The sequence below is a fragment of the Nelumbo lutea genome, chromosome 3, assembly GCF_056320005.1.
Source record: "Nelumbo lutea isolate HS-2025 chromosome 3, American lotus-T2T, whole genome shotgun sequence".
In the NCBI taxonomy this organism is placed as follows: Eukaryota; Viridiplantae; Streptophyta; class Magnoliopsida; order Proteales; family Nelumbonaceae; genus Nelumbo; species Nelumbo lutea.
This window is the reverse complement of record NC_142686.1, coordinates 3385001-3407827: the sequence shown is the minus strand read 5'-3', so window position 1 is coordinate 3407827 and position 22827 is coordinate 3385001. Positions and strand designations below refer to the sequence as shown.

The 22827-nt window shown below is 37.0% G+C and overlaps 1 protein-coding gene across 1 annotated transcript; it reads left to right on the top strand.

Moving 5' to 3' along the window:
• The first annotated feature begins 1087 nt into the window (after window positions 1-1087).
• On the top strand, window positions 1088-21437 carry LOC148862407 (DEK domain-containing chromatin-associated protein 1-like). Its single transcript, XM_088976815.1, has 11 exons — window positions 1088-2011; window positions 2131-2164; window positions 5639-5718; window positions 5882-5941; window positions 8119-8229; window positions 8317-8397; window positions 8505-8579; window positions 11991-12525; window positions 20377-20474; window positions 20571-20601; window positions 20996-21437. Exons 1-11 carry the CDS (start codon window positions 1538-1540, stop codon window positions 21121-21123), a joined length of 1707 nt encoding a protein of 568 aa, XP_088832941.1. The 5' UTR covers window positions 1088-1537; the 3' UTR covers window positions 21124-21437.
• The last annotated feature ends 1390 nt before the right edge of the window (window positions 21438-22827 follow it).

Below are 22827 nucleotides of genomic sequence, written 5' to 3'. Positions count from 1 at the left end.
ATTTTTTAGATTTATGTGGGGATGAGCATAAGTTTATTTTCCTAGGTATCACTTACTCGATGGATAAATAACTTTTCCACCTAGGAATAAGTCACTAACATTTGAATGGGACAAAAATGTCTATTTTCATTTTCAAATAATGAATTTTTACATCTAAAATGGTCATTTCCTTATTTATCTGATAAACAAAAGAGCATGGGAAATGCACTTGCTGGGAAATACTTACATGGATAACTAACTTACCCAAAAGCAAATGGAACTTTAGAGATAGTACTTTTGATTCCCTCAATTTCTCCCAAAATTTCTATTGGCTTTCAGAATGCTGTATTGTAGCTTCCATTGATTTTATGTATGTAAATTCCTCAATTTCTCGGCAATTTTTTTTCCAAATTCCAGAATACATTGTCTTACATTCGATCATTAGTTCATTGCCTTTGATTCCTTAACAAAATGGTTTTATGTATGTAACATATCCATGGCAAAGGGATTCTCATTCTATAATGAAACATGATCTGTTCCTCACAAATGGGCGCCTCATAGGTACATCCACCATGCATTGAGAATAGAGTAATAGATGTTTCCAATGCATGATAGGATGTGCACATGAGGTGCCAGGTGTGAGGAGCAGATCCGGTCTCGTCTATAATGGTCCAAGTGTCTAATAGAGTAATAGATAGATTTTTAGATGGATTGAACCAATTGAACCAGTCGATTGAACCGTTGACAAAAAATAGAAGGGCAGAGTGGTTCCATCGATTTTTAAAACCTTGTAATGAAGTTTATCATATACCTCAATTATTTTCCATTCCCGTCCCCATCTCGGTATACCAACCCGATCGGTTTGGGGACGCCGGATACAAAAAACAACAAGTTATATTATATAATGACAAAGAATCAATAGATTAGGTACCTTTATACTCTAAAGACAAAAACGTACCGTCTGATTAATTATTAGCCAGTGCCTCTTAGATGTGCCTAAAACCGCTATCTATAATGCATTGGGGCTTTTTGTATTGAAGTTTGAAACTTGAATATACATCCAAAAAGAACAGAACGGAAGGTTTTTAATATAGCGGCCTAGCGGGGAGCCGGGGACCGAGGGACGGGTCAGTCGGGGACCGTAGGTCCGCAAGCCCACAGAGTCAGAGATACATGAAACCGTAGGAGTACTAAAGCCCGCTATATTTTTGGCATGAAATTTCAAACCGGCTTGTTGAGCCCGCCCTTGTTAAATACCCACATGGAATTCAAACTCACTTTCAAATCCACCTCAGACCATTTATGTCACACTCCTCCCCCATAATATATATCGTATCCCCTTTTCCCACTCGAAAACTGGTACTCTTGAAGCTCGAAACACTCTACAACGGAGTCAAGCGCGGGCTTGTTACAAGCTAACGGTTATCTACTCAGGCGAGATTCCATGTGAAGTTTTCAGATCAGCTGCTCCAAAGTTTACTGGTGTTTCTTGGTTTTACAAATCTTCACACTTAGGGCTTCATTTTCTCTTTAACGCATTTACTGGCTGTTCACCGCAATGGCTTCTGAAACCCTAGAAGAGAAGAAATCCGACGATGGATCTCCCGTCAAGGAGAAAGAAGAGGGCAAAGAGGAAAGCAAAGAACACGAAGAGGGAGTCAAGGAGAAAGCAGAGGACGGAGAGGAAGACAATGAGAGAGGAGATTCAGAGATGGCGGTTAAGGATGATACTCTAGAAGAGAAAGAGTCCGAAAAGGTAGAAGCTGCGGAGGAAGAGAAAGAATTGAAGGAGAGCGAGGGAGGAGACAAGAAAGTCAAAGTGAGTCGCAAGCGCGGTTTGAAGAAGGGTCGCGACGAATCAGAAAAATCCGGGGAGGACTCGACTCAGAAGAAGCAGGCAAAGAGGAAGTTTAGCTCGGATGAACCGGTTACACCCATTGAGAGACCCGTACGAGAGAGGAAAACCGTGGAGCGCTACTCAGAGCCATCGTCCGAGAAGGTTTCGGCGACTAAGGGGTTTTCTATTGCTAAGGTAGGATGGGCTGTTGGGCAATGGGCAGGGATTATTTTCTTTTTAGCTTGTTGAGCTGGTTCTTGCTTTTTAATTCAGGATTTGAGTATTTGCTTAGTTGGAATCTTATGGTATTTCAGGGTCGTGGTATCCCGCTCAAGGACATTCCAAATGGTAAACATCATTGACAATAAAAACATCCTATGTTCTTCGTCTATCCAGTATTTCCTTAAGTGGTGATTCTTGTTCGTCTCTAAAGCACATTGCAGCTACTGACGTGAGTCGCAATCCAATTACTAAAAAGGATGCAAGTGGATGTAATTAATTAATTCATTTTCCCCATGCCAAGCACAATCGTTAATAGAAATGTATATATTGCATACATATATGGGAGGTGTTATGTCAATGACAAATGCTGAAACCATCTTATGAGAGCTGACCATCCTAATGTATTCCACTGTTTTATTGTCATGGTTGCCTAATAAGTAAGCCTCTAATATGCTAGCTATGGTACTTGTATATGTTGGGGTGCTGCGTTCTGTTATTTTTAGTGCAGTTCCCCACACCTCATTCTTGTCCCTGTTTTATGTTGGTTATGCAACGCCTTAGTGTTTTCAGGTTATTTTAACAATACCTGTTATTCCACTTCTATATAGATAATACCTCATAGATATGCAATTTTGCTCATTATATTTTGCTGTTGTATACCATTACAAGTTGTTTCCTATCTTGTTTCCTTTCCCTTCGCCCATTCTCTCTTGCTTGCTCTCTTATAGAAATTAAATTTCTTATTTTTCTTCATATTTCTTCATATTTCAATAAGTTATAACGTGCAATATGGCACTTTGAAAAAAAGAATGTTTAGTATAATATTTCGTGCAATGGAAAAAACAGGATTCATGTAGTTGACCCAATGTGGCTGTGACAAGGCTTAGCTGAGCTGAGCTTGTGTAAGAAAATCGGTTATCCTTGTTCTATACAAGGACTTTAAGAAGCCACATTGACTAAAAGAACAGATACCTAGGTTGCTACCTGAGAAGAAATTCAATATAATGCAACCATAACATTTATCCAATTCAATAAAATGTATTTAAAAGCAAGAACCATTTATGCTAATGTCAAATAAAATGATTGAACTATAAAAAGCTTTCATATATGTTGATTGATGTCATCAGAAAAGGACTTTGTTAATATAAAAAATCTGAAGTACATGTAATAGCCCCTAACATGCACAATATAATGTAGGCTGGTATGGCATGTCCTCAATGACAGTGCATACATTGTTAATGTTGACGAACTTCGAATTTGCATTTAATCTTGGGAAAGGGTCCGTATGAACTCTCCAAGATTTTGTATTGTGATCAGTGATTTAAAAGAAGGCGTGCCTAGGCGCACATGTGAGGCACATTTTGGGATATGTGCCTCGCCCTGGTCCTAGGTGCACCCCTTTCAAAAGGCGTGCGTTTGATGCGCCTCAGTCCAGGCGTGCGCCTTTTTAAAATTTTACGATTTTTGCTTTTTTTTTTTTCCGAGTCTAATGGCTGGGCTAGAGGCTCTGCTCCCGGACCCCCGACCATGCCCCTCGAGGCAAGCCCGAACAAGTATATGTTAGGGTCTGAAATTCTTAATTCCCACATAAAAAATAATGATTTTACAACTTTCATTGCCTTTTAAGAGGATATCTTATTGCAATGAATTAATGGACAACATCAACAGATAGGGGGTTCTCTCTGCTCTTGTTTGCTCGGGCTTGCCTCAAGGGGCGTGGTACAAAGGTGATTCATAGAATCAAGAGTGCAATATGTCTTACATCACATTACCTACTTAAAGCAATGCAATTAAGGAAAAAAAACGATATTGTGGGTTTTACATGCTTGAAAATGCTTTATATGTTTTCTTTGATTTTTAAATTTTCATTTGAATACACTTTACATGTTAGGTTGATGTATTTTAATTTTAGATAATAAGTTTTTTAAATCATTTATTTTAAAATTTAAGTTTATATTTTTTTATTAACATTATGTTTAGTATTTTTTGTTTTTTGTTTTTGAATTTTCTGACTTTTTTTTTTTGTAATTTTGCGCCTTTCTTAAAAAGGCGCGCGCCTCGTGCCTCAGGTGCAAATTGGCCATTGCGCTTTTTTTTTGCACCTTGCGCTTTCAAAACACTGATTGTGATTTTGGAAACAGTTCTCAACTCAAGGGTGGTGTCAAGGGACCTAATGGTGACCTTTTGATTGTGGGTGCACATGTTTGACTCTGATGGTGGCCTTTTGATGCAAAAAATGTTGAAGGTTTGGTCTGTATTTAGTGCACCCATTTCACGACCCCATATTATTTGGATCAGCAGCTGAAATCAATTTTTTACCAACTGCCTCTTCAGGTATGTTAGTAGTGGTAGGAATCATATGCAGCTTAGGGATTGGGATAACAGAAGAATCAAGTTATCCATGGTATGCAAATGAAACTATCTATGTTCAAAATAAGACTAATCCCCATGGTTATTTCTTGTAAGCCTATTTTCTTGGCATATTTTAGTGGTCAGAGTCTAAGCTTCAATTGGGATCCTATGACTGGAAGAATTAAATTCAATAGGTGTTTTACTGATGAATAAAGTGATCAAATCCATTCTAGGTTGGGTTTAATTTGTGAAATGGGGGCTACGGGAGATGAAGGCCTGATAAAGATGAAATATAGTAATTTGGAAAGACAATTACATGCTGAAAGGGTTTACATGGATTTAAGGTGATTTAGTTGAGGTTCCTGAACTATTTATGCCCAAGCATCCTAGTTAGAGAGAAAAGAAGCCAGGTTTTAAGATTTTTTTTAGAATTATAAGAACTCCATCCATCAATAGGTTCAAATTTGAAGGATGGGAAATAAGTTAGACAGTCACCCAATGGTTAGAAATCATTTGTACGATTTAAGAAGAACTTCTAAGTGTAGTTGCCTCACACAAGTCAACTTCCAGAAGCGAGCACTCTAGTTTCATTTTTTTGACCTGTAATATACTGTTGTTTACAACTATTTATATGCTAACACAGCTGGGTTAATTGCCCAATTGAACTTAAAAGACCAAACAACCTTGTGTTTTAAAAACGAAAACGCTGCCTCTTAGACTGACCTCTAAATTAAGTTACTTAAAAACAATAGTATATAAATCCTAAATGACAACTACAGTCAAAACTTACTACTAATTAACTACAATCATTTCATGTTGACTACTTTATGAGCTGTTTATGATTCCCATTACTACCATTCATAGCATAAATAAGATAATAACTTGGTGCATCTTAATCTTTGTTAATGTTAGTGAGGGTTAAGAGTTTTTACCCCTCCCTTCGTTTTGTAATTTTCTATCATCTTTTTCTTAATGAAAGTTGCTGTTATTGATAAAAAAACTTGGTGCATCTTCATGGTTGTTACTCACTTGGCTTTGTTTTCTACTCTGCGTATTTGTGATCATATCGTCATTGTTTTGGTTCCTTGTTTGAACTCTTGGTCTTGTGGGAATGATGTATATCTGGAGGAAATTTCTGTAGATGTTACTTCTTATAAAGGTTTAGGTTATCTCTACCAGTCTTGTTGGTTCCTGGTTTGAACTCTTGTTCCTTATTTGCAATTTTTTTAATGTTCTGAGTTGTTTCAGTGTCTTTCAAATTGTCAAAGAGAAAGGGTGATGAAAACCTTCAATTGCTTCACACAATTCTTTTTGGAAAGAAGACGAAGGTGATCAATCTTTTTTGATGGTTCCCTAAAATTGATTCCAAACTTTATCTATATGGTTCTTATTTTTTTTTGTTACCTTGCCTAGTTGTTGTAGTATTGCCACTCAATTTTGATACTGGCTGTTAAATATCCTGCAGATTGTAAACACAGTACTGTTTTGCAGGTACATAATGTGAAAAGAAACATAAATCAGTTTTCTGGCTTTGTGTGGACTGAGAATGAGGTACTTTATTTATTTATTTCCATTTCCTCTTAAAGAATCTTATTTTTTGTTTTTCATACGAGAACATTGTGCCATTTTGCATATGGTTGGCAATGGGGTGGATTAATTGGGTAACCTTCTCTTACCCGTCATTATGGGTTGTGCTTGTATGCAAGCAGACTTTGATTGAGTTTGATTTAGAGCACCTAAGACACCCACATTGTTTTTAGAGAAATACAAGCGAACTTTCTAGCTTTGGTGAGTTAAGAATAGGGTATTTTAATGTTCTACTCTCAAGCCATCTCTCTTTCCTCGTGCCTGTATCATTTTCCTTTTGCGGTTGCATGGATGTTCTTTCTTTCTCAAACCATCTCTATATTAAATGGATCTCAAGGACGTTCTTTTCTTTTATATTAAAAAGCCATCTCATTTTTCTTCTCTCAAGCCATCTCTCTTTCCTTCTAAATCTAAATTAGTAGTGTTCTTTCTTTCTTTCTCTCTGTTTTTTTCTTCTTTCTTTCACTTTTTTTTTCCTTCAATTTGTTTTACTTTCCTTTCTATACCTTTTTTTTTATAATTTTTTCTTTGTTTTGTCTAGTGTATGAGGCGTGTGCGTTTTGCACCTGAGGCATATGTAGGGGTGATCATTTCAGCTTGGCCCGGCCAAGCCCGGCTCAGAAAATCCAGTCTTGGGCCTAGGTTTTTGGTAAGGCCCGACTTGGGCCTGCGTTAGGCCTACAAAATTTAGGGCTGGGCTTGGGCCTGGCCTGGATATTTATAAATAATATATATCTTTATGTATATACGTTATTTAAAAAGATTTGATTATTGATGTTTGATATATTAAATAGAGATTAATAGAGATTTGTAGGAGATTAAAGTTTTTAATCCTACTGTCTTAGGTCTTACCAAATTATAATATAGTATTTAATGAAATATAGAAATTACTAAACCCTAATTATTCTTGTCTCTCTCTCTCTCTCAACAATTTCACAAAACAATTGCTGTGCCCAATCTCGCTCTCACCAAAAGATGAATCTTCTAGTGATGAAGACTTCCATTGATGAAAATAAATCTGAAGTTTAGAGTGGTTGCAAGTTTTGGGTAAAATTGAAACCATTTTCAATATTTTATTACTTATTTATTTACATTAGTTTGAACTATTTTTCTTAGTTTGCTAATATATTTTTTATTTCACTTTTTATTTGTAGGAGTTGAGTGGAAGATGGAGCCTTTTATAGAGATGTTTAAAGTTGTTTTGTGGATATTACATGACAATGGATGTTTTTTTTTTTTTGATAGATATTATAGGTTCTAGGTTGATTTTTTGTTGATAGAAAAATTGGTTTGTTAAAATTATCATTTTTAGCATTCTAATACCAATTGAAACTTATAAATTACAAGGTATAATTATTTAATTTCTTTTATGTTCGAAGCTTTTATCTTGATATTAAGTTTAAAGTTTCTTATAGGTTACTATAGTCTCCACAACAATAAGTGAAAAAAAACTACAATTGTTTAATTTTGGAACTGAAATACAATAATTAGGCCTGGAATCTTGGCCCGGCTCAGCATGGGCTGATGTAGGGTTGGGCCCGAGCTTATATTTTTTGGTCCATAATGTTGGCCGGTCTGGGCCAGGGCCTAGTCTAAGCCCGTTGTTATGAAGGCAAAGCTTGGCCTGGCCCAGCCCATGATCACCCCTAGGCATATGCCTTAGAAGTGTTAGTGCCTCTGGCCTATGCCTTAGGGCATTTTGGGGGTGCCTTGCCTGGGGGGCGCGCCTCTAGGCGTACGCCTTCCACACCTTTAAAACACTGTAATTAGAACATCCCTTGCTACACTTCCCCTCCTATCTCTATACTCTTTTATCTCTTCTATTTACTTTATGATGTTCTGTTGTTCTACCTTACTGATATCCTTGCCACCCACTTGGTTCATGAGTTGGTGGGTCATGGTTAAATTTGCTCTGGCTAGGTATGGGGTGCTTTTCTTAATATGTCTAATGAAAGTTACCGTTTCTGATAAAAAATGGTATGGGGTGCTTTCCTAGTTTTGCTGATAAGTTTGCATTTTTTCTTTATATTACTGATTTAGATCTAGAGGAAATGTAAGTATTAAGTGCTGCTATTTGGTGCTTTGCAAATCAAAATGAAGACCTTTTTTAATCATTAATTAATGTTCTCTTTTTTTTTTAGGAAAAACATAGGGCAAAGATAAAAGAAAAGCTTGACAAATGTGTTAAGGAAAAGTTGTTGGATTTCTGTGATGTGCTTGATATTCCTGTTAACAGGGCTGCTACAAGAAAGGTTGGCAACTATTTTATAACTCTCTTTGTGGTCTTTGTAGTTTATAAGCATTAATAGATATTTTATAGCATGTAAGTATACTTTCAGGAAGAACTATCGGTGAAATTATTGGAGTTTTTGGAATCTCCCCATGCAACAACAGAAATCTCTCTTGCTGACAAGGAACAGGTTTTACACTACTACGCTGTTTAGACTTTTAGTAGCGATGATGAGTTTGACTTTTGCATTAATTGATTTGGTTGGATTTTTTTGAAGAACTTTGTCACTTATCTCAGGCGCAGAAAAGTAAAAAACGCAAGAGAAAGACACCATCAAGTACAAAAAAAGCATCTGGAGAAGGATCTAGCAAGGTTTGTGTTATGTGAATAATGTCCTTCTTTGGTTGAAATTTAATGTTACTTGTATGGCACCTAAATATTTCATTGTGCTTGGCAGATGCATAACGACTTCATTCATGAGTGTTCTTTCCTTTTGTTGTCAAGAACATATTCTTGCTGTTCTATCAGCAGCCCTACCTTAGGAGATTATAGATGTTAAAAGTTTTGTTATGCTCAGCATGGTGTAATGCACTAAATATTTCAATGTGCCGGATTTTAATGCATTTGCTAAAGCCTTCATCTGAGAGAATGAAGTCTTGTTTCTCTCTGTTTTATTAAACTTTATTTTTTTGCTTGTATTTTATGCAACTTAGACTATGGTCAGTTAAAATAGTGCTCTATAGAATTAGTAGTTGAAGCTTGAAATTGGTTCTTAAAATCAGTTATTAGAATGACTTTTGAGCTCAAGAAAGAGGTCAGACACTTTGAAATATTATTGTACATCCAAGCTTAAAATTGTTTCTAGAATCACAAAATTCATCACAATTAATTCTCTAAAAGCATGCCAAATGCAGCTATAGTCTCTTTAATTTGTGCAGTATTCTTCACCGCATCAGTTTTTGATTTTTTAACGAATATTTATGGATTTGCACCCATGTTTTATATTAGTGAAGCATTATAATTTATGGGCTCTGTAGATTTTGGGTGGTCACTTTGATTATTGAGGGAAGGTAATGCAGGTTTAGGACTTATCAATAAAAGATATTGCAGGTGTAGGGAATAACGGCAAACATTAGGTCCATATAAGGATGCGGATGAGTTGGGTTAAGTGTTAAACATGCACTGAATTGGTCATATTGGATTAGGTGCATGGGGGTGGTATATTTTAAGCTATGCGCCTAGGTGCATGGTGGAGGTATATTTTAAGCTATGCGCCTTGCCTTGGCCCAGATGCACCACTTTCAAAAGGTTCATGCTTGGTGTGCCTAGGCGTGCCCCTGGTGTGCCTTGCGCCTCAGCCTTGGTATGCACCTTTTTATTTTTTTTGCGGTTTATTGCTTTTTAAAGGATATTTAAGATCACAAAATCATTTCTTTTGGGATTATGAATTTTAAGAGCCTAAGGTTGACTTGTTTGGGCTTGCCTCAAGGGGCTTGTTAGAATGGTGGTTGTAGAATTAGCAATAAAATATGAAACATTACAGTAACTATTTTAGATAATGCAATTCAGAAAGAAATGTAGAAATTAAAAGTTTTATTTGATCATTATAAGACGTAATTTTATTATATTTACTTATGGAAAGATGAGTACAAATCAAAAGATAGGGCTTTCATTCCCAAAAAGCTAACTCCAAATTGCATTGAATCCCAAAACAGTTGTTGCCTTCCAACCAAGGAACAAAATTTTATACGATACACCCTGTATCGGGTGTATTGTATCGTATCTTTTGGATTCTGAAACACCTGTTTACAGGCAGGAATCCTTTCTTTTTTAATAAAAAATATATAAAAACTTATATAATAACCAAATTTTGAAAAAAAAAATTAAACAGAAATATAGAAGTGCATGTTTTTAGTACCGATACACAGAGATGTATTGATACTTTGAACCTTGCTTGCAACCCCCTACTTAGCAAGGGAATCAGCAGGCCCATTTGCATTCCTTCTTACCCACTTGAATTCAGTGTTTAGTTCTCTTGCATGCTTTCCACTTCCCCGAAAGAATGTTTGAGTGTCCATGGGGTATGTCTTTTACAGTTTACCCATGATATACTTAGTTTTGAGTCACCCTCCACCTCCACCTGTCTGTAACCCTAGTGTTTTGCGAACCTAAGACCTTGCATTAATGCCTTGAATTCCACCTTCGAGGAGTTACCCATTCCAATTACCACTGATTATAATGCCAAAATCCTGCTTTCAGAGTTTCTGAATACACTTCCTATTCCTGCCAAACATGGATTTTGGAAGGAGCTCCCATCGAAATTCAGGTTTATGTTGTTGCCTTGAGGAGTTTCCACTCCATCCTCATTAAATCTTTTTACTCTAGAAGATTTCTAACTCCATCCAGACTCTTAGTTAAAATACTATTTACCGAGAGCCTGGAAACAGTTCAAGTTTTTTAGTCTTTACTCTTAGTTAAAATATTACTTAAAAGTTTGATATGATTGAACATGTTTTGTATGCTACTTTTTATTTTATTTTTGCATTATTCACTTTGAATATGTTTTATATGCTATGCTGTGTGTTTACATTTGTGCTGATAGGCTATTTTAAAACATTTAGTTTAAAATTAAATCATATTTTAATTATAAATATTTTTAATATTTCCCAATTTATTTTGATTTTTTTGTTAATTTGTGCCTTCCATCAGAGCATGTGCCGTGCCTTCCATCAAACATTGGTTTTAAACTCATTTATCTAACAATAATTTATGCCAAAAATGATTTTACCTGAAATTTTATATAAGTTTTGAAAATTAAAAGATATTTATGATGTATATTCTACATTATTTTCATGAGAGGAAAGAACTATGGGATGGATATATCAGTGATCTATCAAATTCATTGATCTAACAACAATTTGATGTGCCTTGTAATGAACTTTTATTACATTGGAAACTCAAACATTATTTGATGTATGATCAGTAAAATTATTGTATGATATGTATATGGGAAAATCTATGATGCAGAAAAGATATGGTATTCAAAGAGTTCTGACCAATCAAAACCCACCCATGAATTTTGATAAATAACACCATGTTCCCTATTACATTTATGATTCTGGTTTATTGGTCAGTTGTTTTTTGGATATCGTATCTTTTCTATATCATAGTCGAACCCTATGTATATATATCTAGACTCTTGGTATTGTTGATTGTTATATATCTCTTCATGTCAACCATGAAAGTTTGTATTCTGTTTATACCTTATTTGTGGTTATTTCAACTATAGATTTATTGTTGGTGTGATTTGTTAGACTTTTTGTGAGATTTACAATAGTTTCCCCAATGTATCTATTTGTATCAATTTCTCTCCACCATATCCATTGTATCCAAAGCATATGAGAATATGCATCTGTATCCAAGCCTTTTGATTTGATACTTGATGCTGATACTTTGATCTTTGCAAACAACTATAGTGGTAGTTGATATAATTTTATGAATGAAGTCCACAACAATCTTGTCTTTTTGGATTATGTTTTAATGCTTGCTTGTCTATTGAAGTATTTTGGGTTTTTAAGATGTGTCAGTGGGTCTTCAACATCAAGAAACATATATATATATATATATATATATGGAAAAAGAATGCGATTTTTTGAATGTTTTATTGCTAATTTTGTCTTGTAGTTAGGTTTGGACAACATCTTTAAAGTGTTTTAATCCTTGTGGTAATCTCTATCTATTGTGACAATGTTTTGTTTGTCTGTTTGTTCTTTCTGCAAATAGAAGCGGATACGAAGCACTGAAATTGATAAAAAACAAAAGCGCAAGGCTGAAGAGGAGGTTGAAGATGAGGATGAATCTACTGACGTAAAGGCTGATTCTGATGAAGGTGATGATAGCGACAAAGTGCAAAAAGAAAGTGATCATGATGCAAGTGATTCAGGGGAAAGTGAATCAGAAAGGGAGGAAGACAGACCAAAGGGGCAGAGACAAAGAAAAAAGGTGTCTGCCAAGAAGAAAACCAAGGACACAGAATCCAAGAGCAAGGATACACCTGCACCGGTCAAAAAGGGTACACCTGCAAAATCTGCTAAAAGCCCTTCAAAATCAGCAAAAAGTCCCTCTAAGTGTACTGCAGAAAAAGCTTCTGCTTCTGATAGAGTTTCCAGCTCACCTTCTAAATCGAAGGCGTTGTCAAGCAAAAAGGAACTGGGGTATGAAAAGAAAAGTGAGAAGAATAAAACTATGTCCAGTAAAGACAAAACAAGCAAAAAACCAGGAGGCAAGTCTGCAGGAAAAATTCTTACCAAGGATCAAGGTATTTGTAATACATGCATGGAAAAAGAATATATGACCCCCTAATTGGTTGCATGTTTATAACCCTTGTCCACATCTTTCACATTAAATATCTATATCTATGAATAATAGCCTTAGTTTTTTCCCTGTTCTTTTGCAAGCCTGGTAATTAGATAATTCTTGTTGCCAGATTTTCTTGGGTAATGTATCATATGTTTTGAAACAAGAGGGTGACATGGGAAATGGGTAGATGCAATATGTGTCTTATTTCTTCTCTGCTCTGAATCACCTCTTATACGTGGGCTTTTCTTCGACGCACAAGGTAAAACCAAATGAACATAGATGACTTACCCAAATGTTACCCTATTGGGCTTAGAAAATACAAATGCAGAGAACAGGTAAATAGATCTGCTGGGTCATCATGGGTTGGGCTGGGCTTAAGACTAGTAAAAGATCGAGACTGTAATCAGTTTTGAATCTTAATAGGTTTTAGGTTTACAAAACAGAAGAAAAGCGAGAGAAAATGAGAGGGAATAGAAGAGAAACAGGAGAACACAAGTGGTTGAAAGGAGGGGCAGATTTTAACAGATCTGCCGCCGCCACTTTCTTATTATTTATAGGTTATGTTTAGTACATAATGGAAAACAGAGTTAAACAAGCTGGTCTGAAATCTGATCCGAAACCAATACAGATCTGATCTGGTCCAAAATCTGGTCTGAAACCAACCCAAATCTGATTTGAAATCAATCGCCTATCACAGTATATGCAAGGAATCAACTCAAATCTGATCTGAAATCAATCGGCATGCACAGTACCAGGCAGCTTGTCAATTTGAGTTGCTATTTTCTGAAACCACTACTGTGGGTCCCACTGTTGCAAGAGCAAAATTGTGGTTTAAACTGTAGGTCTGAAATAAGTGCTCAGCTGCACTCTCCAAGCAGTCCGCACAAGTGGGACTTGTCGTAGGGCAATATGAAACCCTAAAAACTAATCACCTTTGAGAGGGGGGGTTTGGCCCAACAGTCAAACCCTAGAAACACACTTAAACACTGTTCGGCAATTCAACCCTAGAAACAAACTTGAACACAGTTCAACCCCTCCTAGATAGGTCCAACCTATCTCGACTGATTGCAGTCTCTGAAACTCAATAAAAAAACTTACTTATATACTTCGGTTTATTGTCTTCTAGGGTTACCTGAACCCTAACCTTCGATGCTTCTTCCTGATTACCAACTCTCTACAAGTCGCACAAGTCTTCAACTGCTGCGAATCTCTCCTGGTAATCTCCAAGATTCAGCCATTGAATTCTTCTTCAAAGTTTCCAGCCCTAGCTAGTCCTCATGTGGTCGGCTGGACTAGACACACATGAGAAGCCCTAGATAGGCTTTGATATTGAGTAGAAGATCAAAACTGTAGTCAGTCTTGAATCCTAATAGGTTTTAGGTTTACAAAACAGAAGAAAAGAGAAAGGAGAGAGAATAGAGGAGAAACAGGAAAACACAAGTGGTTGAAAGGAGGGACAGATTCTAACAGATTTGTCGCCACCACTTTCTTATTATTTATAGGTTATGTTTAGTACATAATGGAAATGACACATCTGCCCTTAGTACTTACATAATAAATAAAGTAAATAAAAGCTGAAATAAATAACAACTGAATTAACAAACTGAACTACTATAACTGAAACAAATAACTGCACATGCTGTCTTACGGACATAGTGGGGACCACTGCAGTGGGGCCCACATCAGTGTTCTCTACAAGACCTATGATATAGGCTTAGGCCTGGCCTGAAACCAAGGACTGAGATATAAGCCTTGGCCTGGATTCTTGCTATGTTGGCTTTGTGTGTGTGTGTGTGTGTGTGTGTGTGTGTGTGTGTGTGTGTGATCACACACTCCCTTCTGCTCTAGTGATTCTTACTGCAGAAATCATCAAATCACTGAACTGATGATTGACTTTGAACTAGAAGAGAAAACAATCTTGTAATTGGCTGCAAGTTTTCTGGTAAGAAAATCGCATATGATCTTGTTATGGTCTGCATTTGATGTCTTATAAAATGGGGCATCCATGACTTGAAATAAGAGTACAAGAATACCCACCATCAGTTTTATCAATGTGGTGTGGTTGTGAGTAGTTGTCTTGCTATTTCTAGTCAGTTTGTTGACTAGTTGGTGCCTAGGCGTTAACTAGTAGATGATGAAAAATAATGCTCTTAATGTATTATTGTCCCAGCAGACAGCACACAAACTAATAAGAAGAATACATGAGAAAACCTCAGTATTGGATTCTTTTATTCTATGTGTTCTTTATTTGACATAACCATCGGCCAATCACGTTTCATCATAAATGTTTACAATAAAGGTGTTGTTGCAAATAAATAGAAATGTAAACAATTCAATTAGAGTATGTTTACAAAGATTTAAACAATGAGATTTTCAGTTCAGCATCTTCTGCTGTTATGAAATTGTCCCTTTATAATCCTAGGTGACTGCAGTACGAGAATTGGCTGACTAATCAGATGATGCTGTTGGATTGGAGCTCAATTGGCCGGTTGATATTAACACTCTGATGACATTGGCCCTCTATATCTTAATACTAAATCAAGAGTAATCCGTATACTCAATAGAACAGTTGATAAAAAATTATAATTGATAAAAGTTGTAGAAATAAATATAAGACTCATTTAGGGATGTGACTGTTTTCTTTTTCTTATTTCCTTGTATCTGTCCTATGGCTCCTCAATGTGGAGTGCTTTGGACTTTACATGAGTCCACTTTGAAGAACACTTGTTCCTAAGTCTTGTGATGCTGGAATGGGAGGATGATACACATAAAGATCAGTAGTGCTGAAAGTCTTGGATATATTCATGCAAGTTAAGAGTCCATCAAGTATGTGTGGTTCTTTATCTTCATGATCATATTTTGGTCAATTGCGTCTCTATTCATGGCATTTGCTGATTCAAGGTGCTTCTTTGCTTCAAGAGTAGAGATTATCACATTTAGAAAGTGATTTGTTATCATGGAGTCTCATTCTATTCTCGAATATCTTAGGGAGGGGAACCAAGTCTAATGTACTTTTAGGACCATGATTCTCTGCACTTGATAATAATCTTTCTAAATAATATGAAGGCTGTCCTAGTGATTTAAAAGATGTGCCTTCGCTCTCAGGCGAGGTACATTTTAAGGTATGCGGCTCACCTTGGTCCTAGACATTCATCCTAGCAAAATATCTTCTTAAAAGACAATTGGCATTATAAAACCATTTATTTTTGTGTTTGGATTAAGAATTTAGGACCCTAACATGGATTTGTTTGGGCTTGCCTCGAGGGGCTTGGTACAAAAGTGGATCATAGGATCAGGAATGCAAGATGTTTTACATGACGCTAGCTATTTGAAGTAATGCAATTGGGAAAACAAAGAGATTGTGGGTTTGACATGTTCAAAATGTTTTATTTTTAATTTTTTATTTGAATGTGCTTTACATGTTATGTTTATGTATTTTATTTTTAGATAATATGTTTTTAAAACATTTATTTGAAAATTTAAGTTTATATTTTTATGAATATTATGTTTAACACTTTTTTTTTTGTTTTTTTGTTTTCTTTTTGCATTTTTTGGAAATGTTTGGCATTTTTCCCATTTTGCGCCTTGCTTCAAAAAGGTGCACTCAACGCTTTGCGCCTTGGGCACAAATTGTCTCTTGTGCTTTTTTTCCGCCTTGCTTTTTTAAAACACTGGCTTGTCCTTTGTTCCAAGGGTGCAACAACAATGTTTTAAAACACTTGCTTTTCTGAGTGAGCTTATCGTGGGATTGCTAAGGTTGGGAGGGTGGAAACCCCCTTACCCACTTGCAGTTTGCTGACGACACGATTCTGTTTTGTGAAGGCAGTAATGTGAGCTTTATCAGGACTTTGAAGTCGGTGATACAACTGTTTGAGCAAATATCTAACTTGAAGGTTAACCTTGGGAAAAGCTGTGTTGTGGGGGTGAATTTGGAGGTGGGAAAGATCAGGGAGAGTGCTGGGGTGTGAAGTCTTAGGGTGGCCTTTGAACTACTTGGGGTTGCCTTTAGGTGATAATCCTATGAGTGAGAGCTTTTGGAACTCGGTGGTGGAAAGGTTTGAAAAAAGATTGGTGTCTTGGAAAAAGAACTACCTCTCTCTTGGTGGGAGAATTACTCTTATTAAGGCCACGTTTGCTAATTTACCTATTTTTTTCTTGTCGGTGTTTAAATTCCTAGTGAAGGTTGCTAATAGATTGGAGAAGTTAATGAGAGATTTCTTGTGAGAACTGGGAGAGGAAAAGAGGGATCATAGAGTTAGCTGGGAGATAGTTTGTAGGAGTAAAACATGTGGTGGTTTGGGGCTTGGGAATATGAGGAGAAGGAATATGACTCTGTTGGGAAAGTGGTTGTGAAGATTCTCTTTGGAGAATGAGAAGCTATGGGTTAGAATAGTGGCAAGTATTCATGGGTTGGATCATAATGGATGTGACATTGGAATCAGAGTTAGGATCACAAGCAATTCTCCTTGGAAAGCCATTCATGACCTGGGTGGGGAGTGCCCCTCTAAAAAATCAGTTTCCTTATTTGTTTGCTCTTTCTGATTTGAAAAATGAGCCAGTCTCGTCTTTTACCATCCCATCCTCTTCCACTTCTGGGATTGGGTGGAACTTGGGTCTAAGAAGGGATTTGAGGGACTCAAACTTTGACAATATTTTGAGCCTTATTGCAATTCTTGATAACGTTGTCTTAGACCCCACTAGGGTGGATTCTAGAATTTGGACACCTTCTCCCAACGACATTTTTTCTTGTGTTTCTTTATTCAAAGTCTTAAGTCAGTCCACCAGTCCTACCTTCCCTCCTTTTCCTGTTGATGAGGTTTGGTGCAGAGCAATACCTTCTAGGGTTGGTAGTTTTTGTTGGGAAGCCTATCTGGAAAGAATCAACATTGGTGATCTACTCCAAGAGAAGAGACCCAATACTTGTTTGTTACCTTAGTGGTGTGTTCTTTGTAAAGCGGATGGGGAGATTGGTTTTCACCTACTAGTGTCTTGCCATTTTGTGAGGTCAATTTGGGAATGAGCTTTGTCCCTATTTGGATGTAGTTGGAATACCCCATCAGACTTGCAAGGCCTTTTTTCCCCTTCTCTTTTCAGGTGGCGGATAAAAAGGGGAAGGTCAATGTGGAGAGGACTAAGGGCTGCAGTATGTTGGGCACTTTGGGAAGAAATAAACTCTAGGATATTCTCAAAAGCTCAGAGAGGAGCATCAGATGGGCTATCATTCATATTAGGGCGGTACAATGGTTGAAATCTTTGGAGCTTTTCACAGATAACACTGTGGATGACATGTTGTGGAAGTGGGGTGAAATTGCAAATTGCACACAGGCCAAGTCAGTAATGAGTGTGGCTTGGACCCCTCCACCTAGTGGATTCGTGAAACTAAACTTTGATGGGTGTAGCAGGGGAGATCCGAGACAATTGGAGTGGGTGTTTTTAGGGATGAAAATGGGGTCATTTCTGCTATGTTCTCAGGCCCAATTGGAGTGGGTGACTCCCTTAGGGCTGAGATCTTTGTAGTTATGGAAGGAGTACAGAAAGCTAAGGAGTTGAACATCATGAAACTCTTAATTGAAGGGGATTCAGAGGTGGTGATAGGGTGGCTGATTAGAAATCACAATGGTTTGTGGAAGTACAATAATTAGAGGAGGAAATTCAAGTGGCTGGTGCGGGAGATGGAAGTTAAGATACTTTGGGTTAAAAGATTGGCTAATTTCCTAGCTGACGGTTTTGCTAAACAAGGGGCAGAACGGGATTCACCTTTTTGGGCTAAGCTGTAACTATAGTGTGTTTTCTTTCTTTTTTTGAGGTTTTTTGTTTCTCTTGGAGGTTAAGCGTGTTTGTCTTCCTATTGTAAATCTTCTTTTGATGAGTTAATGAAAGTGTTATTGATAAAAAAAAGCAATTCATCAATATATGCATTACTGATAATGGTTTCTTCATCAAATTAACAATTAATGATTGGTGTTAGGTCTGGCCTGCATGGTTATAGCTAATGATTGGTGCAATCTTAGCTATAACATTAGCTTTGCCCCACTGTAAATTTTTATACCGGTACTATTTTCTTTACCATACTTCTAATCTTCAAGACCTCCTCTCTCTCTCTCTCTCTTGTGTATTAGTTAATAGCATTTTGCCACATTATGGTTGGTTTAATACCCTAGGCTGATTCTAAATGAAATCCAAAGTCAACCTGTTCCCAACTTGGCCTAAAAACTTTCGGTTGGGTTAGAGTTAGGTTGGAGGTTCCATGGCTTGGGTTGGGTTAGTGTTTGCCTCAAATCATTCTTAGCCAGCCCAACATGCACCCCTAATTATGTAACTCCAAGATTCTGGTGAGGTACTCTAGGCTCCATTTGGAATACTGCGAATACAAATATGTTCAGTGCAAATACAAGTGGAGCTTGTGTATGAACTGTGCATATTCATATTTGCACTCTCCCCGAATGGAGTGTATGAACTGTGCATATTCATATTTGCACTCTCCCCGAATGGAGTGTATGGGCTGTGCAAATGCAAATCAATTTAGATATGCTATTTTCTTTGTGTATGTTATGTTTGTGCAAGATATGGACTATTTGATGTATACATTATTTTTTTGATGTGTTCCCTCGTGAATGATTTATCTTTCAAACCATCTCGTGGGTTGGTGACTGCTAACAGTGGTTAAGACCTATTGATTTGGCTGCCCAAGTGGCATATTGTTTTGATTGCCAGACTGGCCATTGATTGGGCTTTCTGAGTGGTATGCTGGACATGCAATGTTGATCTGTAGTGGTGGTTTGCCATAATACAATTATTTACTTCAGATGTTGAGCAATAAGATTTAGATTGGACCAGTGGCTTTCCACTTCTGGTGGGATCTTCTAATTAGGATGGTCAGTATGTTGGGCCTACTTTTTTTGGCCTTTTGCTGTTTTTGATGTTGACACTATTATTCTTTATATTTGTGTTTAGTTGTACTGTTCTTGTGCTGAAGCTTCCGCGGAAGTACTGTGCTTGGTTAAATGAGTATCTCTAGGGGCATTGTGGTTAAAATGCAGCCATCAAGTTTGAGTACCATAATGCCCCTAGATATACCCCCCATGCCTATAGTGATGCTTCAGCAGCCAAATCCAACTCATGAGTTTTGATGTATTGGTATTTATTTTAATCACCATTGTGTAAGCCTTGTCCCAACCCAATTGGGTTTGGTTAGCTACTTGAATACTTTTTTTTGCCACTCATTGGTATTTATAGATGGTATTTTTTTTGTATTTATGTTGCTTAGTACTTTGGAATATATATTGTTTTTGGGACTTCATTGATGCGTTCTGTATGTTTTCAATCAGCAATCCTTTTTTTTTGTTTGTTGCAAATAAGAGCATTTTTTAAAATGTTTTGGGAATTTTGGCCATTTCATTTTGATAAGCTCTTGATTGAGCGAGGCATCCAGAAAAGTACCCAATTGATATAAGGCCTTTCATTTATATAGACAGAGAGGAAAACTCTAATGCTGGTAAATATGCAGCCAATTGATGTCATGACTGCATCCTTTCTTCCTATCTTCTGTCATTGCATGTACTGATCAAAATTTTTGAAGGCTTTTTAACTGTTAAAATTGTAACTTGTCTGTGGGATGCCAGGCCTAATTTTGTTTCTCTGCAGCATCCTGGTTACAAGCTATTATGTAGAATCTAAACTATGCAAGCTAAAAATATCATGCATGTCACATTTATTCTAAAACTTCAAGTGTTTCAATATGTCAGTGATGTGTTGGCTTTTATTTCTCACCTACAACTCCTTTTCTAATCTCTTCCTTTGGAATTGTTAGAGAGGAGCAAATCAAAGGTGAAGGGCAAGGTGGAACCAAGCAGAGAAGAGATGCATGCTGCAGTCACTGATATCGTCAAAGAAGTGGATTTTAATACTGTGAGTAATTTTCATTGTTTAATTCTATTTCAATTAGTTCCATTTGGCCTATCTTTCACCATCGTTCACACAATATGCCAACTGATTGTAATGCAGGCCACTTTGTCGGATATTCTCAGGCAGTTAGGTATGATTTCCTTGCACATTACAAGGGTTTTGCTTTTTCTTAGCCTTGTCTTCTCTCGCAGTATTTAGGCATCAAATTGCAAACGGAGCCATGAGTTTGATCCTGTATTTCTTTCAACTTTATGTCTAATGTTCATGCTTGAACCACCTAAATCATAAGGATATTCAGTGTAAATGGTGTTTGTGGGTGGGTGTGTGCTGTGTGGGACTTCTTTGGAGCAAACTAATCTAGGCCTGTCAGGTCTTGGATATTGCTTACCGGGTTTAATGAACTTGCCAAAGGCTGGGCCCAGTTGAACACTGGGTTGTTCTTTAGAGTTTGGTATAATGTGATCTAGTAGCCCCTGCTTATGACTACACTTTGGTAATGTTTTATTCTTCTTATAATGTGATAGGTACTCATTTTGGAATGGATCTAATGCATAGAAAAGGGGAGGTGAAAAGTATAATCGAAGAAGTGATAAACAATATGACAGATGAGGAAGATGAGGAAGATGCTGAGGCTGACAATGATGCGGAATAAGAGTAGATATACTACTGTTGATGTAGAGTAAGAGGGATTTTGAGATAATGCAATCTAGATCGTTCTATTTGGCCCAGAAATCTCACTTCGTGGTGCGTTTCATACACATTTACAGCTGTACAAGTTTTCCTAGGTGATTAATTATTGTTGAGCATCCGTGTAACCATGTTTCTAGAGCATTTTTAAGTTGAATGCTGCTTCGGCTTGTATGTACTATAGAAGCGAATTTATTTCTTCTGATACCTTGTATGCAATGATTTGTATTTCTGCATCGAATGGATTATTTATTGTATGATTACTGATACTGGTGCGCATGAGCATTTGTTTCGCACATTAAATGCTGTTTTGCAGGCATCCAGATGAACCGTCTTTTGTTTTAGTGCTGCACGGGCTTTGGGGCTCTGTTCGGGAATCGGCTTCAGTCAGGGCAAAGCCTGTTCGATCAGCCTTTACTGTTATGCGTTGAGAATGTCTCCGTATTTATATGCTTTATTTCATGGGGAGAGATTCCCAATGCAAGGTATGAAAGACTGTTAGAACGGTGTGGGCATAGGTTTGCCCTGATGGAAGCCGATTTCGTCTGTTCGCCGGGTCTGGCCTAGTGCAGCACCGAGCATTTGTTTAGCACATATATGGTGTTTATATGTACTATTTTGAGTACACCCAACACTGCAGTCTTTTAGCATGACCTGTTTATTGTTATTATTGTTATTTGTTGGAGTTGGACAGCCAGTGTGGGTCTGGCTTGGATCATTGTAGAGCACGTTTTGAAATAATAATATTTAGAGCCAATCTGACCTAATGTATTGGAGAGTATTGGGCCTATTATTGATCTCTTGCTGGGTTAGACCCTGGGCCATTACTTGGCTAGTTGGTGTAATGTTAAAAATCTTCGCTGGAGGAGTGAGCGGAAGTTAAGAGTTTGAGGGCAGACACTGTGCGCGAAATAAAATGCCAAAGTTTATTTCTGTACTCAGTTCATCCCTCCCAACCCAGGACCTCATATAGCCAAGGCACTGTGCGTGAAATAAAATGCCAAAGATGTCTTTAATTTAGTCCGATATTTTATTTTGTTTTCCTTTTGGACAATGCTAAGATTGTTTTAAAGTGACAATGTAGCTCTAGTTGTTTTGGTCTTTTCATATCTAATGAAATAACAATTTTATACATCTTATAGCTTGATCACGAGAAACATCTATAAAACGTTGAATGGGATATGCATCTAAGATATTTTGATCTGTGGTGTTTAACTTGTTTGGAACTAGATGAGGCTCAAAATGCAGAGCCTATTGATAATCAGAACTGAAGCTTTGAGTGGCAATACGATATGCTTGATACACGAGGTTCCGAAAACCACAACGTATCGTATATGTAATGGTTCAGAGTTACTGAAACTCTGAGTACTAAGATCCTTCAAAGCCTATTGATAATCAGAACTGAAGCTTTGTGTATGATGTATCTATTTCCACATTGACTGGCACCTGGTGTAGATGGAATGATTTATGTTTATTGGTTTCACTTATTATAGAATTATAGATTTTATATTTCAGTATATGAGATGCAATGCTATATTGGTTTTGGTGTTGGATTTTTTGCTTGTATTTGTGTTTATATGGAATCTCCGGTAAAAAACTGGTAAAATCCAAAATGTGAGAGAGAGAGAGAGAGAGAGAGAGAGAGAGAGAGAGAGAGAGAGAGAGAGAG